We start from the raw sequence: 23464 nt of genomic DNA, 5'->3' as shown, positions 1-23464 counted from the left end.
TACCATGAAACCGTAATAGCTTTACCAACTACAGGGTACACAGTCTGAAAGACTATCCTTAGTACACATCACTTCCTAAACAGTAATGATGTTTACTGCCTGCTAAAATAAGTATTTAGCCAAAAGAACATTATTCTCATACCAAGATACTGAGCAGTTATCTAACCTCCTTCTGAGGTCTATTTTCCTCATCTGTAAATGTTATAATCCCTATATTGAAGAGTTGTTGAGGAACAGAAATGAAAAGTGCTTACTTAGCACAAGGACATGATCATATATACACTAAATAGAGTCATTGCTTGTATGATTATATTATATTCATTATCATCATATCAACCATAATTACCAAAAGCTAAGAGAATTCTACTTAATCTCATTCACTAAGAACAAAAACTGTATAGGTATGTTCACTGTGTCAAAAAAAATTGGTTAGGAAAGAATCAATCAAGACAGCAGAGTAGAAGGACATGGAACTCACCTCCCCCCATGAATACATCAAAAATACATCAACACATGAAATAATTCTCACTGAAAACTAACTGGAAGCTGGCAGAAAGATTCCTATACAACCAAGGATATAAGAAAGATCCACAAAGAATCTGGAAGGGAAGAGAAGGGACCTGTGCCCCCTAGGAGGGGACTCAGAGGAAAAGGGAGATTACATAGGAGGAGACCCCTGCTGGGGAGCAGGCAGTGCAAGCCATAGATTGGGCGCCCCAGTCCTGGTGTCGGACACAGTGAAGACAAGCCCCCTTGGCTGGTTGTAGAGCTGTTGGAACTAACAGGAGGGCTGTGAAGAACATGCAAGGACTGGCTTGCTCCTGAGGCAGGGTGGCGAGGAAAGATTGAGGATGGTTCCAGTGGCTGCCCAGTTTCCTGCAATTGCCCCAGCATACGCCTCAGCCTGAGCCAAGCAAATGCTCCAGTCCCGCTTACTCTACCACACTGGAGAAAGGGCTGCCGTCACCAGGGAGAGAGCTCATATCTTAGTACTGAGATGCAGAGGAAACTTGGAAGTAGGGCAACATCTGAGCACAGTGTGGGCTGGCAATTACACAGGCACTGTATCAGGGGTAGTCCTGATCTCTGACGGAAGCCAGACTGCTGCACCCACACCCTGACACATGCCCAGTGCTAAAGGGAGCCCTGCTTACCCTGCAGCACAGCTTCTCAACAGGGTGGGGGTGGCAGAGGCTGGGGGTAGTGACTGGCTGTGAGGGACAGCAGAGACTCAGACACAGCTGGGGCTGTCATTACTGGTACCTGCACAGGGGGCACATTAGAGGCAGCCTGGACCTCTGTGGCCAGCCCATCACATGCTGGCATGGGCCCCTCTTCCTCCAGCACTACTCCTCTCTGGGGCAAGGGTACAGTGCTGGGAGTGGGAGACAAACACATTTAAGGGAACAGAGACAGCTTGGACCCAAACCTCAGGGCTTCCACTCCATCAACTTTGGACCTGACCCTGCCCCCGATAGGGTGCTAATGGCCAATGAGCAGAGGGGAAGCCACACCTCACACTTGGCTCTGGCCCTGGTTCCTCCATCTCCAACCCTACTCCCTGCTAGATAACTGTCAGCATACCCTGAGGAAATGCATGGCTTTTGTTCATGTCAAATCCATCTCTCCCACCAAAGGCACTGGGCACACACAGACTGTAGAGAGACACTCCCACATAAGGAAACCTCTTCAAGACTGCAATAGGTAACTGTTTCATCTAATTTCACAGAGACAGAGAAAGTTAAGCAAAGTAAGAAGACAGAGGAACTAATGTTGATTGAAAGAACAAGAGAAAACCCCTGGGAAAATAAATAATGAAATAGAAATAAACACTTTACAAGATAAAGAATTCAAAGTATTAGTAATAAGAATGCTAACTAAATTAGGGAAAAGAATAGATGAACACAGTGAGAATTTTAACAAGGAGCTAGAAAATATACAAAAAGAACCAATCAGAACTGAAGAATACAGTAACTGAAATGAAGAACACACTGAATAGCAGACTATGTGATACAGAAGAACATAAATGATCTGGAAGATAGAATAATGGATATTACCCAATCAGAACAGCAAAAAGAAAAATAAACGTTAAAAAATGAGAACAGTTTAAGAGATTTCTGGAAAAACATGAAGCATACCAACGTTGGCATTATAGTCGTTTCAGAAGGAGAGGGGAGAGAAAGGGGGTTGAAAATGTTTTTGATGAAATTATGGCTGAAAAAGTCCCAAACCTGAACAAGGAAACAGATATCCAGATACAGGAAGCACAGAGGGAATCCAAACAACATGAACCCAAAGAGACACACACCAAGATATATCATAACTAAAATGGCAAAAGTAGAAAATAAAGAGAATTTTTTTTTTGGCCATGCCAAGTGTTATGCGGGATCTTAGTTCCCAGACCAGGGATCAAACCCATGTCCCCACAGTGGAAGCTCAGAGTCTTAATCACTGGACTGCTAGGGAAGTCTGTAAAAAGAGAATTTTAAAGGCAGCAAGAGAAAAACAAAGAGTCATATACAAGGGAACCCCCATAAGGCTATCAGCTGATTACTCTGCAGAAACTTTGCAGGCCAGAGAGAGTGGCATGATATATTCAAAGTGCTTAAAGGGAAAAACCTGCAACCTAGGATACTCTACCGAGCAAGATTATCATTCAGAATTAAAGCTGAAATAAAAACAAACTTCTCAGACAAGCAAAAACTAAAAAAATTCATCAATACTAAAGCTACCCTAAAGAAATGTTAAAAGGTCTTTTCTAAGTTAAAGAAAAAGCTATAATAAGAAGTAAAAATTTATAAGAAAGGAAAAATCCCACTATGAAAGGCAAATATATAGTAAGGACTGAGGGTCAACCACTTGATCCTCAGTATGAAGATTAAAAGACAAAAAATGTGAAAGTAGTATGAAATGTGAAACTAGTATGAAGATTAAAAGACAAAAAATTGTAAAAGCAACTATAACTACAATTTAAAAAATGAAGATGTAAAATAGGACATCAAAAACACAAAATGTAGGGGAGGGGAGTAAAAACAGGTGTATCTTTTAGAATATGTTTAAAATTAAATGACTACCAGTTACAAATAAGTAGATATGGTTATAGGTCAACATGAACCACAAATCAAAAACCTACAATAGATACCAAAAAACTAGAAAGAAACACAAGCATACTACTAAAGAAAATCATCAAACCATAAGGGAAGAAACAAACAGAAGAAGAAAAGAACAGAGAAGAACTACAAAAACAACTGGAAAACAAGTAGTAAAATGGCAATAAGTATATACCTGTCAGTAATTACTTTAAATGTCAGTGGACTAAATGCTCCAATCAAAAGACACAGTGGCTGATTGAATAAAAAATCAAAACCTGTCTATATGCGGCTTACAACACTCACTTCAGAGTGACACACACAAAGTGAAAGTAAGGGGATAGAAAAAGATATTTCATGCAATCAGAAATGACAAGAAAGTGGGGGTAGCAATACTCATTTCAGACAAAATAGACTTTTAAAACAAAGTCTATAACAAAAGACAAAGAAGGGCATTATATAATGATAAAGGGATCAATACAAGAAGAGGATATTACACTCGTTAACATATATGCACCCATACAGTAGGACCTAAATATACAAAGTAAATATTAACATACATAAAGGGAGAAACTGACAAAAAACAATAATAGTAGGGAACTTTCACACTCAACTTACATCAATGGACACATCATCTAGATAGAAAATCAATAAGGCAACCATAGTCTTAAATGACACAATAAACCAGATGGCTTAATAGATATCTACAGGACATTCCATCCCAAAGCAGCAGAATACGCATTCTTTTCAAGCGCACATGGAACATTTTCCAGAAGAGATCAAATGCTGGCCACAAAACAAGTCACAACAAATTCAAGAGGATATAAATTATATCAAGCATTTTTTCCAATCACAGTGGTATGAAACTAGAAATCAATTACAGAAAGAAAACTGGGAAAATAACAAACACCTGGAGACTAAACAACATGCTACTAAAAAACCAACGGTCAATGAAGAAATCAAAGAGGAAATCAGAAAATACCTTGAGACAACTGAATATGGAAACACAATTTTCCAAAATCTATGGGATGCAGCAAAAGCACTTCTAAGAGGGAAGGCCCTCCTCAAAAAACCAAGAAAAATCTCAAATAAACAACCTAACCTACCACCTAAAGGAATTAGGAAAAGAAGAACAAACTAAGCCCAAAGTCACCAGAAGGAAGGAAATAATAAAGATCAAAGAGGAAATAAATAAAATAGAGACCTAAAAACAAAAAAAAAGATCAATGAAGCCAAGAGCTGGTTTTTTGTAAAGACGAGCAAAACTGATAAACTTTAGCCAGGCTCATCAAGAAGAAATGAGAGAGGAAAAAAATAAACAAAATAAGAATTGAAGAGGAGAAATAACAACCGATACCACAGAGATACAAAAAATCATAAGGGACATACGACATATAAATAATTATATGTCAACAAATTGAACAACCTAGAAGAAATGAACAAATTTCTAGAAACATGCAACCTGCTAAGGCTGAATCAGAAAGAAACAGACAATCTGAACAGACTGATCACTAGTAGTGAAATTGAATTTATAATTAAAAAAAAAAAATTCCGGGCTTCCCTGGTGGCGCAGTGGTTGAGAATCTGCCTGCCAATGCAGGGGACGCGGGTTTGAGCCCTGGTCTGGGAAGATCCCACATGCCGCGGAGCAACTTGGCCCGTGAGCCACAATTACTGAGCCTGCGCGTCTGGAGCCTGTACTCGGCAACGAGAGGCCGTGATAGGGAGAGGCCCGCGCACCGCGATGAAGAGTGGGCCCGGCTTGCCGCAACTAGAGAAAGCCCTCGCACAGAAACGAAGACCCAACAAGGCCATACATACATACATACATACCTAAATAAAAAGAATGTAAGCAGACAAGAATAGCATTAAAAAAAATTAAAAAAAAAAAAAAAATTCCCAGCAAAGTCCAGCATCAGATGGCTTCACAAGGGAATTCTACCACCAAACATATAAAGAAGAGTTAATACCTATCCTTCTCAAACTATTCCAAAAAATTGAAGAGGATGGAACACTCACAAATTCATTCTATGAGGCCACCATTACACTAATACCAAAACCAGAAAAAGACATTCCAAAAAAAAAAAACAATTTCAGGCCAATATCTTTGATGAATATAGATAAAAAAATCCTCAAAAAATTATTAGCAAACTGAATCCACTGATACATAAAAAGGATCATACACCATGATCAAGTGGGTTGATTTCAGGGATGCAAGAATAATTCAATATTTGCAAATCAATGTGGAACACAACATTAACAAAGAGAAGGATAAAAATCATGTGATCAGGGGCAGAGTCAAGATGATGGAGTAGGAAGATGTGGAGTTCGCGTCGCCTCAAAACTAGGACACCTACCAGGTGCTGGTGGGGGACCTCAGACACCTAAGGGGATGGGAGGAATGCCTGTGCAACCAGGTAGGACGTGGGAGGGAAGAAGGGGGGGGAGGAAAAGTGGAAGTGGGATGGGACCAGCATGCCTGAGGGGTGGTTGGGGGAGGAGAGGGGCTCCCACGGTCAGAGGGGCCCACTCAGGGCGACGGGATGAGCGGGGACGGAGAGAGACCTTTGGGGAATTGGGGGATCAGAGGGAAATACAGCCAGCATCTCCCCAACTTGCTCAGGCCCCAGCAAGTCTGCTGGGGTCCCAGGCTTGAACCTCTGCCCTCCAGGGCCCCTCCAGCTGGGCGGGTCCTGAGGACATGGGAGGGAAGGTGGGGAGGGAAGGTGGGGAGGAAAAGTGGAGGTGGGACGGGACCAGCCCCTGAGGGGCAGCTGTGGGATAGGAGGGATTCCCATGCTCGGAGGGGCCCACTCCCAGTGAGGGGATCAGTGGGGATCAGGAGAGATCTTCGGGGGATAGGAGGGGAACATGGCCAGCATGTCGCCTGCCCGCTCGGGCCCCAGCAAGAATGCTGGGATCCTGGGCCTGAACCTCCACCCTCTGGGGCTTCCTCTGGCTGCATGAGTCCTGAGCCTAAGCCCGGCCTCCCAAAGGCCTCTTCCAGCCAGGCAGGTCCTGACATTAAGCCCCACCCGCCCAAGGCTTCTTCCAGCCTCTTTTTTTTTTTTTCTTTTTTCTGCTGCGGTTCTGTTTTGCTTTGTTGTTGCTTCATTTTTATTTTTATTTTTCTAATATATTTTTATTTTTCTAATTTTATTTTTTTATTCTTTCTTATTGTTCTGCTCCTTTTGGTTTGTTACATTTTTTTTTCTTTTTTTGCCACACCACACAGCTTGCAGGGTCTTGGTTCTCAGGCCAGACATCGGGCCGGAGCTCCAGTGGTGGGAGCACCAAGTCCGAGCCACTGGAATGACAGAGAACTTCAGGCCCAAGGGAGTATTAATTGGTGTGAGCTTTCCCAGCCATCAAGACCTGGCTCCACCCAACTGCCTGCAAACTCCAGTGCTGGAAGCCTAACAGCAAACAACCAGCCAGACAGGAACATAGCTGCACCCATCAAAAAAAATGAGATGACAAAAAAATATGGTACAGACAAAGGAGCAAGATAAATCCCACAAGACCAAATGAATGAAGAGGAAATAGGGAACCTAACTGAAAAAGAATTCAGAGTAATCATAGTAGATGATGATACAGAATCTTGGAAATAGAATGGAGGCACGGATTGAGAAAATACAAAAAATATTTAACAAGGACCTAGAAGAACTAAAGAACAAACTGTGATGAACAACACAATAACTGAAATGAAAAATACACTAGAAGGAATCAATAACAGAAAAACTGAGGCAGAAGAACGAATAAGTGAGCTGGAAGATAGAATGGTGCAAATAACTGCCAAAGAGCAGAATAAAGAAAAAAGAATGAAAAGAAATGAGGACAGCCTCAGAGACCTCTGGGACTACACTGAATGCACCAACATTCGAATTATAGGGGTCCCAGAATAAGAAGAGAAAGAGAAAGAGTCTGAGAAAATATTTGAAGATATTACATTCGAAAACTTCCCTAACATGGGAAAGGAAAAAGCCACCCAAGTCCAGACGCACAGAGTCTCATGCAGGATAAACCCAAGAAGAAACACACCAGGACACATAATAATCAAACTACCAAAATTTAATTGAAAGAAAAAATATTAAAAGCAGCAAGGGAAAAGCAACAAATAACATACAAGGGAATCCCCATAAGGTCATCAGTGGATTTTTCAGCAGAAACTCTGCAGGCCAAAAGGGAGTGGCAGGATATATTTAAAGGATGAAAGGGAAAAAAATACAATGAAGATTACTCTACCCAGCAAGGATCTCATTCAGATTCGACAGAGAAACCAAAAGCTTTACAGACAAGCAAAAGCTAAGAAAATTCAGCACCACCAAACCAGCTTTACAATTGCTAAAGGAACTTCTCTACACAGGAAACACAAGAGAAGAAAAAGACCCACAAAAACAAACCCAAATCAATTAAGAAAATGGTAATAGGAACATACATATTGATAATAACCTTGAATGTAAATGGATGAAATGCTCCAACAAAAAGACACAGACTGGCTGAATGGATACAAAAGCACAACCAGTATATATGTTGCCTACAAGAGACCAACTTCATACCCAGGGACACATACAGACTGAAAGTGAGGGAATGGAAAAAGATACTCCATGCAAATGGAAATCAAAAGAAACCTGGAGTAGCAATACTCGTATCAGATAAAATAGACTTTAAAATAAAGAATGTTACAAGAGACAAGCAAGGACACTACATAATGATCAAGGGATCAATCCAAGAAAAAGATATAACAATTATAAATATTTATGCACCCAACATAGGACCGCCTCAATACATAAGGCAACTGCTAACACCCATAAAAGGAGAAATTGACATTAACACAATAATAGTGGGAGACTTTAACACCCACTACCACCAATGGACAGATCATCCAGACAGAAAAGTAATAAGGAAAAACAAGCTTCAAATGACACAACAGACCAAATAGACTTAATTGATACTTACAGGACACTCCACCAGAAAGTGGCAGAATACACTTCCTACTCAAGTGCACACGGAACATTCTCCAGGACAGATCACATCCTGGGTCACAAATCAAGCCTCAGTAAATTTAAGAAAATTGAAATCGTTTCAAGTATCTTTTCCGACCAACACTATGAGATTAAAAATCAATTACAGGAAAAAAAACTGTAAAAAAAATACAGACACATTGAGGCTAAACAATACACTACTAAATAACCAAGAGATCACTGAAGAAATCAAAGAGGAAATAAAAAAATCCAAAGAAACAAAGGACAATGAAAACATGATGACCCAAAACCTACGGGATGCAGCAAAAGCAGTACTAAGAGAGAAGTTTATAGCAATACAATCCTACCTCAAGAAACAAGAAAAATCTAAAATAAACAATCTAACCTTACACCTAAAGCAAGAAGACAAAGAAGAACAAACAAAACCCAAAATTAGTAGGAGGAAAGAAGTCATAAAAATCAAAGCAGAAATAAATGAAATAGAAACAAAGAAAACAATAGCAAAAATCAATGAAACTAAAAGCTGGTTCTTTGAGAAGATAAACAAAATTGATAAACCTTTAACCAGACCAATCAAGAAAAAAAGGGAGAGGATACAAATCAATAAAATTAGACATGAAAAAGGAGAAATTACAACCGACACCGCAGAAATACAAAGGATCATAACAGACGACTACAAGCAACTATATGCTAATAAAATGGACAACCTGGAAGAAATGGGCAAATTCGTGGAAAGGTACAATCTTCCAAGACTGAACCAGGAAGAAACAGAAACTATAAACAGACCAGTCACAAGTAATGAAATTGAAATCGTGATTAAAAATCTTCCAACAAACAAAAGACCAGGACCAGATGGCTTCACAGGCAAATTCTATCAAACATTTAGAGAAGTGCTAACACCTATCCTTCTCAAACTCTTCCAAAATATAGCAAAGGGAGGAACACTCTCAAACTCATTCTACGAGGCAACCATCACCCTGATACCAAAACCAGACAAAGACATCACAAAAATAGAAAATTACAGAACAATATCACTGATGAACATAGACACAAAAATCCTCAACAAAATACTAGCAAACAGAATTCAACAACACATTTAAAGGATCATACACCATGATCGAGTGGGATTTATCCCAGGGATGCAAGGATTCTTCACTATACGCAAATCAATCAATGTGATACACCATATTAACAAATTAAAGAATAAAAACCATATGATCATCTCAGTAGATGCAGAAAAAGTTTTTGAAAAATTCAGCACCCATTTATGATATACACTCTCCAGAAAGCGAGCATAGAGGGAATCTACCTGAACATAATAAAGGCCATACACAACAAAACCACAGCAAACATCATTCTCAATGGTGAAAAACTGAAAGAATTCCCTCTAAGATCAGGAACAAGAAAAGGATGTCTACTCTCACCACTATTATTCAACATAGTTTTGGCAGTCCTGGCCATGGCAATCAGAGAAGAAAAAGAAATTTTAAAAATCCAAATTTATATATAAAACACTGATGAAAGAAATCAAAGATGACACAAACAGATGGAGAGATATACCATGTTTTTGGATTGGAAGAAGCAATATTGTGAAAATGACTGTACTATCCAAAGCAATCTACAGATTCAATGCAATCCCTATCAAATTATCAATGGCATTTTTCATAGAATTAGAACAAAAAATTTTACAATTTGTATGGAAACACAAAAGACCCAAATAGCCAAAGCAATCTTGAGAAAGAAAAATGGAGCTGGAGGAATCAAGCTCCCTGACGTCAGACTACACTACAAAGCTATAGTAATCAAAATAGTATGGTACTGGCACAAAAACAGACATATAGATCAATGGTGCAGGATAGAAAGCCTAGAGATAAACCCACGCACCTATGGTCACCTAATCTGTGACAAAGGAGGCAAGGATATACAATGGAGAAAAGACAGTCTTTTCAATAAGTGGTGCTGGAAAAAGTGGACAGCTACATGGAAAAGAATGAAATTAGAACATTACCTAACACCATACACAAAAATAAAATCAAATGGATTAAAGACCTAAATGTTAAGAGCAGACACTATAAAACTCTTACAGGAAAACATAGGAAAAACACTCTTTGACATAAATCGCAACAAGATCTTTTTTGACCCACCTCCTAGAGTAATGAAAAGAAAAACAAAAATAAACAAACGGGACCTAATGAAACTTAAAAGCTTTTGCACAGCAAAGAAAACCATAAATGAGATGAAAAGACAACCCTCAGAATGGGAGAAAATATTTGCAAACAAAGCAACTGACAAGGGATTAATCTCCAAAATATACAAACAGCTCGTGCAGCTCAACATCAAAAAAACAAACAACCCAATCGAAAAATGGGTGGAAGACCTAAATAGACATTTCTCCAAAGAAGACATACAGATGGCTAAGAGGCACATGAAAAGATGCTCAATATCACTAATTATTAGAGAAATGGAAACCGAAACTACAATGAGGTATCACTTCACACTGGTCAGAATGGCCAGCATCAAAAATCTACAAACAATGAGGGTGTGGATAAAAGGGAACCCTCTTGCACTGTTGGTGGGAATGTAAATTGATACAGCCACTATGTAGAGTATGTATGGAGGTTCCTTAAAAAACAAAAAATAGAACTACCATATGACCCAGCAATCCCACTACTGGGCATATACCCTGAGAAAACCATAATTCAAAAAGACACATGTACCCCAATGTTCATTGCAGCACTATTTACAATAGCCAGGACATGGAAGCAATGTAAATGTTCATCGACAGATGAATGGATAAAGAAGATGTGGTACATATGTACAATGGAATATTACTCAGATATAAAAAGGAACAAAAATGGGTCATTTGTAGAGATGTGGATGGACCTAGAGTCTGTCATACAGAGTGACGTAAATCAGAAAGAGAAAAACGAATATTGTATATTAATGCATATATGTGGAATCTAGAAAAATGATACAGATGAACCATTTTGTAGGGCAGGAATAGAGATGCAGCGGTAGAGATCAGACATGTGGACACAGGAAGGGATGGTGGGATGAACTGGGAGATTAGGATTGACATATATACACTACCATGTGTAAAATAGACAGCTAGTGGGAACCTGCTGTATAGCACTGGGAGCTCAGCTCGGTTCTCCGTGGTGACCTAGATGGGTGGGATGGTGGGGGAGGGAGGCCCAAGAGGGAGAGAATATATGTATGCATATAGTTGATTCACTTCGTTGTACAGCAGAAACTAACACAACATTGTAAAGCAACTATTCCCCAATTTTTAAAAAAAATCACATGATTATCTCTATAGACACAGAAAAAGCATGTGACAAAATTCAATATCCATTCATGATAGAAAATTTCATCAAAGTTGGTGTAAAAGGAACATATCTGAACATAATAAAGGTCAGTTATTATAAACCCACAGCTAACATCACACTCAATGGTGAAATGATGAAAAGCTGAAAGACTTTCCTCTAAATTAACAGATGAATGGATAAAGATGATGTGTGTGTGTGTGTGTGTGTGTGTGTGTGTGTGTGCGTGTATATTCCAAACATACATAATGGAATATTACTCAGCCATAAAAAAGAATGAAATTCTGTAATTTGCAACAATGTGTATGAACCTACAGAATATTATGCCTAGTAAAATAAGTCAGACACAGAAAGATAAATACTCTATGTTATCACTTATCTGTGGAATCTAAAAGATAAAACAAATGACTGTATATAACGAAACAGAAACAGACTCACAGATACAGAGAACAAAGTAGTGATTACCAGTGGGGAGAAGGAAGGGAGGAGGGGGGAGGTAGGGCTATGGTATTAAGAGACACAAAATACCATGCATAAAATAAATAAGCAACAAGGATATATTGTACAGCACAGGGAAATATAGCCATTATTTTTTTAATAACTTAAAGGTAGTATAATCTATAAAAGTATTGAATTAATATGTTGTACACCTGAAACTAATATGATATTGTAAATCAAATATACTTCCATTAAAAAACAATAATAAAGCAGCTTACAAGGCTGCATAAAAAATTTTTTTACATAAAAAACTTTTGTTAGGTCAATGAATGATCTTTGATGTAATTACCACATTTCTCCAAAAGATTAAAGATTTCCTCTGCTGTGCTATAGTTTTGGGAGCAGTCTGAAGTTCAGAAGATGATTTAGAGACTCGGTTCTAATATCAGTCCATCCTACCCAGTCTGATCATTAGGAAAGAAAGGATCCTTTGCCAATCTTCAAGCCAACAAAAGTTTTTGCTGGCTATAAAACTGCCACTGGCCCATGCCGATTTCCTTACCTCCTCTGCTTCTAAGGCTCTCTAATCACGAAACAAAGAAGCAAATATACTCAAGAGTTCTCCTATAAGCATACTTCTCCTTCTATATTAACAAAAATAAATAACAACAAGAAGAATCTAAAGTCTGGTTTTCTTTAGCCTCTAGAAAAAGTCTACATGTTTCAAGACTCCCCTCTACAAAGAATTTGTAAAGTAGACTGTCTTATTTCACTCTTCTGAACAAAAAATCTCCTACATCCTTGTAACTACAATGCCTTGTAAATTATTTTCTTCCAAATTATACAAAACAACTCAAAAAAGCCCACCTCAGCCTGGCAGAGTGCATGAAGACCTTGTAACACCAAGGCTGCTGGAGTAGCTTGGTCAGGCTTAGTGCATTCATTCAACATCTGGGAAATAGCTGCCAACATATCTGCACCATGCTGATATGGCCTACAAGAAATGACAGTTTAGACACAAGATTAAAGCCAAAGAACTATATTACTACTCCAAGGTCTTTTGCCTGAACAAAAACATTAATGTTTTCCTTTACTCTTGTGCCTATCAAACGTTGACCCTCAACTAATAATACCATATGCTTTTGTTCAAAGATTTGCATCTTCATCATTTCTGCTGTAACTTCAGGCTCATTTTTGGTATTACTACCCAAAAAAGAAGACACTCCTTAACAAATTTTATTCTCCCTGAATCACAAAACCTATTGTCTGAATTGGCAAAAACTCAAGTCGATAATAATAGTGAAAAGAACTGACTTACCTTATTGAGATCATCAGTAAAGCCAGGGATATGAGATCAGAAGATGATTGGTCATAGCAGTATTACAAACTAAAGTGGGTATGCCTATCACAATAATGACGATAATGATAATGATGATAAAAATAATAATAATATGAATTATAACTGACTGAGCACTAACTTCATGCCAGGTACTGTGCTGGATTCACTCACTCATCCTCCTCTCCTTCCTCTATCCCACATATATTGTGCTATCCCCAGAATGCTTTTAACTTCATAAAGAAATGCTCAGGTCTGCATTCTTTGTAACCCCTCAGCAATATAATGCTTCTCTCTTTTTAACAAAATATCAATTGAAAAAATTGCCTGACTGAATTCTATTGCTTCACTGTCTGCCAAATGGAAATCATTTAACAAAACTGGAGAAATTTGACGGATCTCGAGATGGTAACTGAAAGGTTCACTGAATAAGTTTTCAACAGACTCTGATCTGGTCTGATGTTTAACGTCTCCTGAGCCTCAGCTTTAAGTATGTAAAACTAAAATGTCGGCTATCATCTCTAAATTTTTTTCCATGCCAATACCTCAAGAGAATCTAATCTCTTAAGTCTTGGGTTAACACGTGTGTAACTTCAGACTAAGATGTTTTTTGTGTTGCCAAAAGGCTGAAGCTTAGAAAAGAGGCAGAACTGCTGAGGCTTAAATACATTCTAATCCAAGATTTTACTTGAAACGAAATCATCCACATTATCAGCATCTGGGCCAACCCATTCCTTGCACAGCTTCAGGAAGTACCATTCACAGTGTCATCATTGACAAAAGTGAGAATGATGCTCCAAGAATTCTACAGTGCAGTGGCTCAATCAATATATGAAACTGCAGGATTATAACTCATTTCAAATGTATCAAATCTATTTCCTCTCTAAGATTTTGGCCTTACCCTAATTCAAGAAAATAGAAATCTGGCAAGGTGGAGCTTTGCTTAGTGTTATTTCAGTCTTGTCACCTCCTGCCTAGTTATTAACCCATAACCTAGAACAGCAGAGTCATCTCCCTAACATCTTCATGTCTTCCTAAACCCTAAAGCATACACAGGAATTCAAGGTCATTTCCCTCCTTGTAATAATTCCTATTAATTCCATTCAGTGAGTTACAAATAAGGCCTGCTCTATTAAAACATCTTATAAAAATCAAGCATAACATAGGGAGAATATAAGAAAGAACAGTTTGACCGATAATCCACTGCTTAGGTTTCAGGAATTTATATATAGAAAAATAGAAAATGTAACATCATATGTTTTATTACAACATTAAATTATTACACAGAAAAGGATATATAAATAGCCTCTAAACCTAGATATAAGTCTAGACCTGAAAAGACATGCCTGCTACTCAAAGTTATTGTCTGATGTTGCTAAATTTTACAATCAGACAACTTGACTTTAATATTCATTTATTCTTACTCAAACATCCTCTACCTATCTTTCCTCGCTTCTTGCTTGCAATAAAAAAATTAAATGCAAAATAATATATCATGATATACATTCCCAAGGGTCAAGCATGTCTTACCTTTGCTTACATATATCTCTGATCGATGCTGCTTTAGCTATCAGTTTCTCCCATTGGACCTCCTTGCCCACAGACAGAGAGGGCACATCGGACATGGCCATGAAACGCTGCAGTTCAGGATAGACACGATCCTAAGAAGGCAATTTCACAAAAAAGGTAATTTCACAACTTGAGTTGAATAATAATTGTCTCCTTTTATGCAGCATTTTCACCTCTAAATCTTACATCTGCATTGCAAATTACAATGTGTTTCATCTAATCAGAAAAAAAGAATGCTGTTATGATTGCTGGGGATTTTCTTACAGATCCATGTACTGTTCATTTCATAAAACAAGAAAAAAGTGGCAAAATCTCACTCTAATTACAAAGGCTCTAATCACTTATATTTCTATCACTTTTTCCACACAAATGGAAAAATAAATTTCAGAATTAAGGAAATAAGATTATTTTCTATTCTCAATTTCTCTCTGAGAGTCAATCACAACTGACTGCATTATAGATCAAAAGCACCACATTAAATCAAAACTTCTCAATGCAATCATTGATGTCACTCACTAATATTACTATATCAAAGCAGTGTCATGCATAATGACAAAATTAGCTTTCTTCAGTGAAAGGGACATGCTTAATACTCATACAAGTGTATATCTGAGCTTACCTGTTTTTCCCACAAAGAAGTCAACAAGCGCAGAGTGACAGCTTTTAGTTGCGGAGTGGTTCCAAGAAGTTGAATTACTCGTAGAATTTGTCCTATGCACACCTAGGAAACATTGAAGAAACTTCGGTTTCATAAATGCAAATGTGGATAACCCCAAGGTTACCAAAGGAACTTAAAAACCTCTGATTATAAAATAAAGACTGAAACGGAAGCTTACTACAGTATTACCCATCTTCTCAGAGGTTGGAGATAGCTTTGGGAGGAGCTAGTTAGCAATTCTGGGGGCATAAAGACCCAATCTCAGACAATAGCCAATGGGAAAACTTGATGAAAAAATGATTTTTAAAAATTAATTCTTAAATATTGTAACAAAAATGTTTGGCCCAACAAGGGAAGCAGTGATCACGGCAAAATTAAAGGGTCAAAATTTCACATGACAACAAACAAAATTCATGTCTCACTTTCTTTTTGCCCCAAAGTAAGTTGCTTAATATACAAACCTTGTGAACACCAAGTGTAGGCAAAGTATACAAGATATCATTGTATAACACAGGTTCCAGTGGTCTTCCTAATTTGAACATCAAAACTGGAATCAGATTTGGTACCTAAAATGAATTTAAAGAACGTATAAATTATGCCTTTTAAAAGAAATTAATCTATAAAGCAATCATTATTTCATTTTTCTCCAAAGGAATACTATGAATATATATGAATTAAAAGCCTAAAAAAATGTCAGTTAGCCATTTGTTATTAATGGTAATTTCATAGTACCGCTAATATTCTATCTCTTTTATAATTACCTGTGAGCCCTTGTTCTATCCATTTATACACATATACATATTACAGGGGTTTTTTGGTGTTAAAAAAATGCTTTTCTTAAACAACTATGACATTAACTCTCAGCAATACAAAAATAATTAATATATATCCTGCCCTAAAGAAGCTTACAGTTCTAATGAGTAGCATAGTAAAATATTCAATGGTTATCCCAATGTAAAATAATTAAAACCAATTGTAATGTAGGGGGGTTAATGGACAAAAATTTCCCTCCATGTTCATACTTCAATCCCTATGCATGACACAATAAAATAAGAAGAGCAAAATCATTTGTGGATCAAAAGACTTAATATTGTTAAAACGGTACTATTTCCCAAATACATCTACATATTCAATGCAATCCCTATCAAAATCCCAGGTAGCCTCTTTGCCAAAATTCAGAAATTGATCCTAGAATTCATTTGAAAACAAGGGATCCTGAAGAGCCAAAACAATCTTCAAAAGGAACAAAGTTTGAAGATTCAACCTTCCCAAATTCAAAATTTATTACAAAGTTACAGCAGTCAAAATAGTGTGGTACTGACATAAGGATAAAAATATAGATCAATGAAACAGAACTCAGAGTCTAGAAATAAATCCTTACATTTAAGTCAATTGATTTTAGACAGAAAGGCCAAGAAAATACAATGCAGAAAGAAGAGTCTCTTTGAAAAATGGTGTTTGATTTTGACAACTGTATTTCCATATGCAAAAGAATTAATTTGGACCCCCTTCCTCACACCACATGTAAAAATTAACTCAAAATAGATTTCAGACCTGAATGTAAGAGCAAAAACTGTAAAGCTCTTAAAGAAAATATAGGAGTAAATCTTTGTGACCTTGAGTTAGGCAAAGCCTTCTTAGATATGACACCAAAAGCATGAGCAACAAAAGAAAACAAAACATTTCATCAAATTACAAATATTTGTCCTTCAAAAGATGCTATAAAGAAAATGAAAAGAACACACAGAATGGAAGAAAATATGTGCAAATCATATATCTAATGAGGAACTTACATCCAGAATATATCAAGAATTCGTACAACTCCATAATAAAGGACAAATAACTCAATTTTAAAAGAGCAAAGGATCTAAAAGGATACTTCTCCAAAGAAGATAAACAAATGGCCAAAAAAACCACGAAAAGATACTCAATTAGCATTAGCCACGACATAAATGCAAATCAAAATCAAATGATGCATGACTTCATACCCAATAGGATGGCTTGAAACCATAGCAAGTGTTAGCAAGGATGTGGAGAAATTGGGACCTTCATACACTGCCAGTGGGAGAGTGAAATGGTGCATCCCCTTTGGAAAACAGTCTGACAGTTTCTCAACTGGCTAAACAGAATTACCATATGATATAGTAACTGTACTCCTAAGTACCGACCCAAGAGAAATTAAAACATATATCCACACAAAAACTTGCATGTGAATGTTCACAGAGGCATAATTTATAATAGCCAAACAGTGGAAACAACCCAAATATCCATCAACTGATGAAGGGATAAATAAAATACAGTATAACCATACGATAGAATATTATTCTGCCATGAAAAAGGAATCAACATGGATGAACCATGAAAACATCAAGTGAAGTAAAAGAAGCCAGTCACAAAAGCCCACATATTATATGATCCATTTATATGAAATGTCCAGAATATGCAAATCTACAGAGACAGAAAGTAATTGCTTAGGATCGGAGAGGTGTAGGAGAAAATGGGGAGTGATTGCTAATGGGTACAATGTTTCTTTTGGTGGTGATGAAAATGTTCTTAAGTTATCTGTCATTATGTTTGCACAATTCTATGAATATACTAAAAGTCACTTTGTACACTTTGAATGAATTAATTAAATGGCATGTGAATTATATATTATAAATATATATTTATATGTATATTTTATTATTTATATATTTTTAATAAATATATGAAACTATATTTTAATATCATTAAGTGAACACCTATTATGAGCAAGGATCTCTACTTGATGGCACAAAATGTAATGCCAAAAAAATTTTATTTTCCTTATAGTGCATTTGACAAGCTTGTTGCCCAGAAATTGATAAATTTCCTCTATCTGCTGTAGTCTTAGAAAACTTGTTCCTTCTAAGCTTAGAAGACATCTATTTTAATCCAATCTTAAGAAGGAAAAAGAAAAATCCTCATAACCCTACCAACAAAAAAGTGACAGTTAAACACTGACTCATTAATGGGCCTGACCATCACATACCACAGCGGCATTTGGAGCTACACATGTAATGGCTACAGACACACAACACACAGCCAGAATTTATGATGTTTTTAACAACTGCTGGGGCTCTATTGGAACAGAAGTTCCAGCACCCTCACCCTGAGCAAACAAAAGGAAACAAATTTTTGAATTGGCTTTTTAATTCCCCATTTTAATTAAAAAAGGTTATCTTAGATTGCACTGCACAGGTCTCAATGAATTACTCCTTCTGGGAAGATCTCTACCAAGACACTTTGACAGATTCTTAGTTCTGAGAAGGGCAATCAGTACATATAGAGGCATTTTACAAAATAGTGTATTTAATTATATGGCTTTTAACAAATGTTTTAATTCTATTGTCAGGAAAGAAAGAAAGTATTCTACTTATGCTAAAGAGTACACCTCCTTCATGATCCTCAGACCTAAAGAAGTATGTAAGGGTGTTTAGTTTTCTCTGGTAAGTTCAGAAATTAAAAAACAAAGTGGGAAATTTTTACAGCAAATAATCTTAGACTTAGATCTTGAGGCTATTCTAGTTCATATTAAATTCTCAAATCAATGGAAAAACAAAATAGGTGTTATTTCATTAGGAAAACACAGATATAGATATATATGTGTGGAAAACATTTTTTCCATGAAGTCTGAGCTGTTGTTTTCCAAATGAAAAGACATATATGTGTATTTATTGATTTACTTGAGTTGTCATTATGGGCTCTTGATTCCTCTGCTCTTGAGTCTTCTATTCTCTGGAAGCAAAAAAAGAGAATGAATACTCTGCCTTTACCTTAAATTTAAAATAAGCTGGCAAGTGCCCTATAATTCACTGTCTCGAGACCTCCTGGTTTCATACAACTCAATGTTTTCTCTCCCTCCTTCAGAATTCAAGTCCTTGATTTAAAAAATTTGATTTCAAATGATGGAATCATTAAGGAAACCCCTCCCATAAGACTATCAGCAGGTTTCTCAGCAGAAATCTTGTAGGCCAGACGGGCATACAGAATGATATATTCAAAGTGCAAACAAACAAACAAACAAAAAAAACCCAGCCAACTAATAATACTATATCCAGCAAAACTTTCTTTCAAATATGTAGGAGAAATACTTTTCTAGATAAACAAAAGCTGAGGGAGTTCATTCACTAGGCCTCCCTTGCAACAAATGCTAAAGGAAGTCCTTCAAGTTGAAAGGAAAGAACATTAGACTGCAACATAAAAATATAGGAAAGTATAAAGCTCAGTGATAAAGGTAAATGTATAGAAAAATATAGAATACTGTAATATGTCACTTTTAATACCAGAATAGGAGATAAAGACATAAATATAAATAGCTAACTATAAAGATATGTTAATGGATACACAACATAAAAAGATGTAAGTTGTGACATCAATACCATAAAGTGTGTGGGGGGGTGAAAAAGTAGAACTTTTACATGCAATTAAAGTTAAGTTATTATCAGCTTAAAATAGGCTATTATAACTGTAAGGTGGTTTCAGTTAAGTGCCATGGCAACCACAAAGAAAATAGCTATAGAAGATACACAAAAGATAATGAGTAAGGTATCAAAGTATTTCACTACAAAAAAATCAACAAAACACAAAGTAAGACTGAAAGAGAGGAAAAGAGGGACACAACAGCTATAATTCAGACAAAAACCAGTTAACAAAATGGCAATATTACATCCTTCCTGATCTATAATTACTTTAAATGTAAATGGATTAAACTCCCCAATCAAAAGACAGAGTGGCTAAAAGTTAAAAGACAAGATACAACTAAATGCTGTCTATAAGAGATTTACTTTATATTTCAGGACACACATAGACTAAAAATAAAATCACAAAAAAAGATACTCTATGCAAATAGTAACCTCTAAAAGAAAGCAAGGATAGCATAACTTATACCATACAAAATAGACTAAGTCAAAAACTGTCACAAGAAACAAAGACGAACATTATATAATGATAAAAGAGTCAATTCACCAGGAAGTTAAACAATTATAAATATATATGTACCCAACATCAGAGCAATATATGTATGCTCAAATATACAAAGCAAACATTGACAGAACTGAAGGGAGAAATAGATACCAACACATATAATAGTAGATTTCATTACTCTACTTTCAATAATAAATAGAACATCCAGACAGAAGATCAATAAGAAAACAGAGGACATGAACAATACTGTGGACCAAATGAAGCTAACAGACATATACAGAACATTCCATCCAACAGCAAGAAAATACAAATTCTTCTCAAGTGCCTACACAACATTCTCCAGGAAAGATCACATGTTAGGTCACAAAATAACAAATTTAAGAAGACTGATATCATACTAAGTATCTTTTCTTACCACAGTGGAATGAATCTAGAAGTAAATATTAGTAAGAACACAGGAAAATTCACAAATACATGGAAACTAAATAACACACTGCTCATCAACAGATGAATGGATAAAAAACATGTGACATACACACACACACACATATATACATACACACAATGGAATACTACTCAGCCATAAATAAAGAATAAAATTTTGCCATTTGCAACAAAATGGATGGACCTGGACGGTTTATGCTTAATGAAATAAGTCAGACAGAGAAAGACAAATACTGTATGTTATCACTTACGTGTAGAATCTAAGAAACAAAGCAAACTAGTAAATGTAACAAAAAAGAAACAGATTAACAGATATAGAGAACAAACTAGTCATTACTGGTGGGAAGAGGGAAGGGGGGAGGGGCAAGATAAGGATAGGGGATTAAGTTTATACAAACTACTATGTATAAAATAAATAAACTACAAGGATATATTGTACAGCACAGGGACTCTAGCCAATATTTTATAATTACTATAAATGGAGTATAATCTATAAAAATTTTGAATCACTATGTTACACACCTGAAACTAGTGTAATAGTGTAAATCAACTATATTTCAATTTTAAAAAAGAAAGAAAAAGTATCTCAAATAAACACTCTAACCTTATACCTCAAGGAACTAGAAAAAGAAGAATAAACTAAGTTCAAAGTTAGCAGAGGGAAGGAAATAATGAAAATTAAAGCAGAAATAAATGAAGTAAATAATAGAAAAAAATCAACAAAATTAAAAGTTAGTATTTTAGAACATCAACAAAACTGACAACCCTTTAGCTAGACTAAGAAAAAAAGACAGAAGACTCAAATAAAATCAGAAATGAAAGAAGAGACATAACTGATACCATAACAATACGATGGATTTTGAGACAACCATATACAATTATACTACAATAAATGGGATAACCTAGAAGAAAAGGCTAAATTCCTAGAAATATACTTCTCACCAAGACTGAATCATGAAGAAATAGAAAATCTGAACAGACCAATTATAAAGAAGGAGATTGAACGAGCAATCAAAAACCTCCCAACATAGAAAAGCCCAGGACCAGATAACTTCACATGTGAATTCTACCAAACATTTAAAGAAGAATTAACACCAATCCTTAAACTCGTCCCTAAAAATTGAAGGGTGGGAACACTTCTGGACTCATTTTATGAGACCAGCATTATTCTCATACTAAAACCAGACAAAGACATTACAAGAAAAGAAAACTACAGGCAAACGTCCCTAATGAACACAGGTGCAAAAAGACTCAACAAAGTACTAGCAAACAGAATTCAACAACACATTAAAAGGATCAAAAATCATGACTAAGTGGGATTTATCCCTGGGGTGCAAGGATGGTTCAACATGAAAATCAATCAATGTTATAAACTACATTAATAGAATGAAAGATAAAATCACATGATCATCTCAATAGTCACAGAAAAAGTGTTTGACAAAACTCAGCACACTTTCATGACAAAAACATTCACTAAACTAAGAATGGAAGAAAATTACCTCCAAATAATAAAGGCTCTATGACTATGAAAAGCCCACAGATAATATCATATTGAAAAGTAAAAACGAAAAACGTTTCCTCTAAGATCAGGAACAAGGCAAGGGTGCCCACTTTTGCCATTTCTATTCATCATAGTACCAGAAGTTCTAGGCAGAACAACTAGGTAAGAAAAAGAAATGAAAGTCATCCAAATCAGAAAGGAAATAGTAGGGACTTCCCTGGTGGTCCAGTGGTAAAGAATACGCCTTCCAATGCCAGGGACGTGGGTCCAATCCCTAGTCACAGAACTAAGATCCCACATGTCACAGGGCAAGTAAGCCCGTGGGCCACAACTACTGAGCCCACGTACTTCAACTAGAGAGCCCGCATGCCACAACTACAGAGCCCACGCACTCTGGAGCCCGCACGCCACAACTAGAGAAAGAAAACCTGCACACCACAACCAGAGAGAAGCCTGCGTGCCACAATGAAGAGTTTGCGCACCACAATGGAGGATCCTGCATGCCGCAACAAAGATCCTGCATGCTGCAACTGAGACCCAACGCAGCCAAAAAAGAAAAAAAGAGAAAGGAGGAAGTAAAATTATCTCTGTGACAACATGATCTTATATGTAGAAAACTCTAATGATTCCACATACCAGAAAGTTAATTAAAACTAATAAATAAATTCAGGAGAGTTGCAGGATACAAAACGAACATTAAAAATCACTTGTGTTTCTATACACTAACAATGAACAATCCAAAAAGAAAATTAAGGAAACAATCGCATTTACAATAGCTCAAAAAGAATAAAATACTTAGGAATAAACTTAACTACAAGGTTAAAGATTTGAATATTGAAAACTACAAAACATTGCTTAAAGAAATTAAAGACAACACAAATAAATGGAAGGACATCTTGCGTTCATAGACCTGAAGACCTAATATTGTTAAAATGTCCATACTACCCATAAAAGTCTACAAATTCAATGTAATCCCTGTCAAAATCCCAATGGAATTTTTTTTTTGCACAATAGGAAAACAATCATAAAATTCATATGGAACCACAAAGGACCCTGAATAACCTCAAAACATATTACAAAGTTACAGTAATCAAAACAGTATGATACTGGCACAAGGACAAACATATAAACCAATGGAATAGAGGGTCCAGAAATAAACCTATGTATAAACGGT

General features: G+C 36.4%; 1 protein-coding gene across 2 annotated transcripts in view; it reads right to left on the bottom strand.

Annotated features, from left to right (window-relative positions):
* FOCAD (focadhesin) overlaps positions 1-23464 on the bottom strand; it is a 309592-nt gene that overhangs the window by 151070 nt on the left and 135058 nt on the right. For both annotated transcript variants that reach the window (XM_082470462.1, XM_082470463.1), the window contains exons 12-15: positions 15863-15967; positions 15363-15464; positions 14705-14835; positions 12706-12832 (exon numbers count right to left, since the gene is read on the bottom strand). In XM_082470462.1, coding sequence (XP_082326588.1) covers positions 12706-12832; positions 14705-14835; positions 15363-15464; positions 15863-15967 — 465 coding nt within the window. The remainder of the gene's footprint in view (positions 1-12705; positions 12833-14704; positions 14836-15362; positions 15465-15862; positions 15968-23464) is intronic.

Source organism: Balaenoptera physalus (assembly GCF_965194825.1).
Source record: "Balaenoptera physalus genome assembly, chromosome: 7".
NCBI lineage: Eukaryota > Metazoa > Chordata > Mammalia > Artiodactyla > Balaenopteridae > Balaenoptera > Balaenoptera physalus.
The sequence above is the reverse complement of the archived record's forward strand: the minus strand, read 5'-3'. Positions and strand labels throughout refer to the sequence as shown.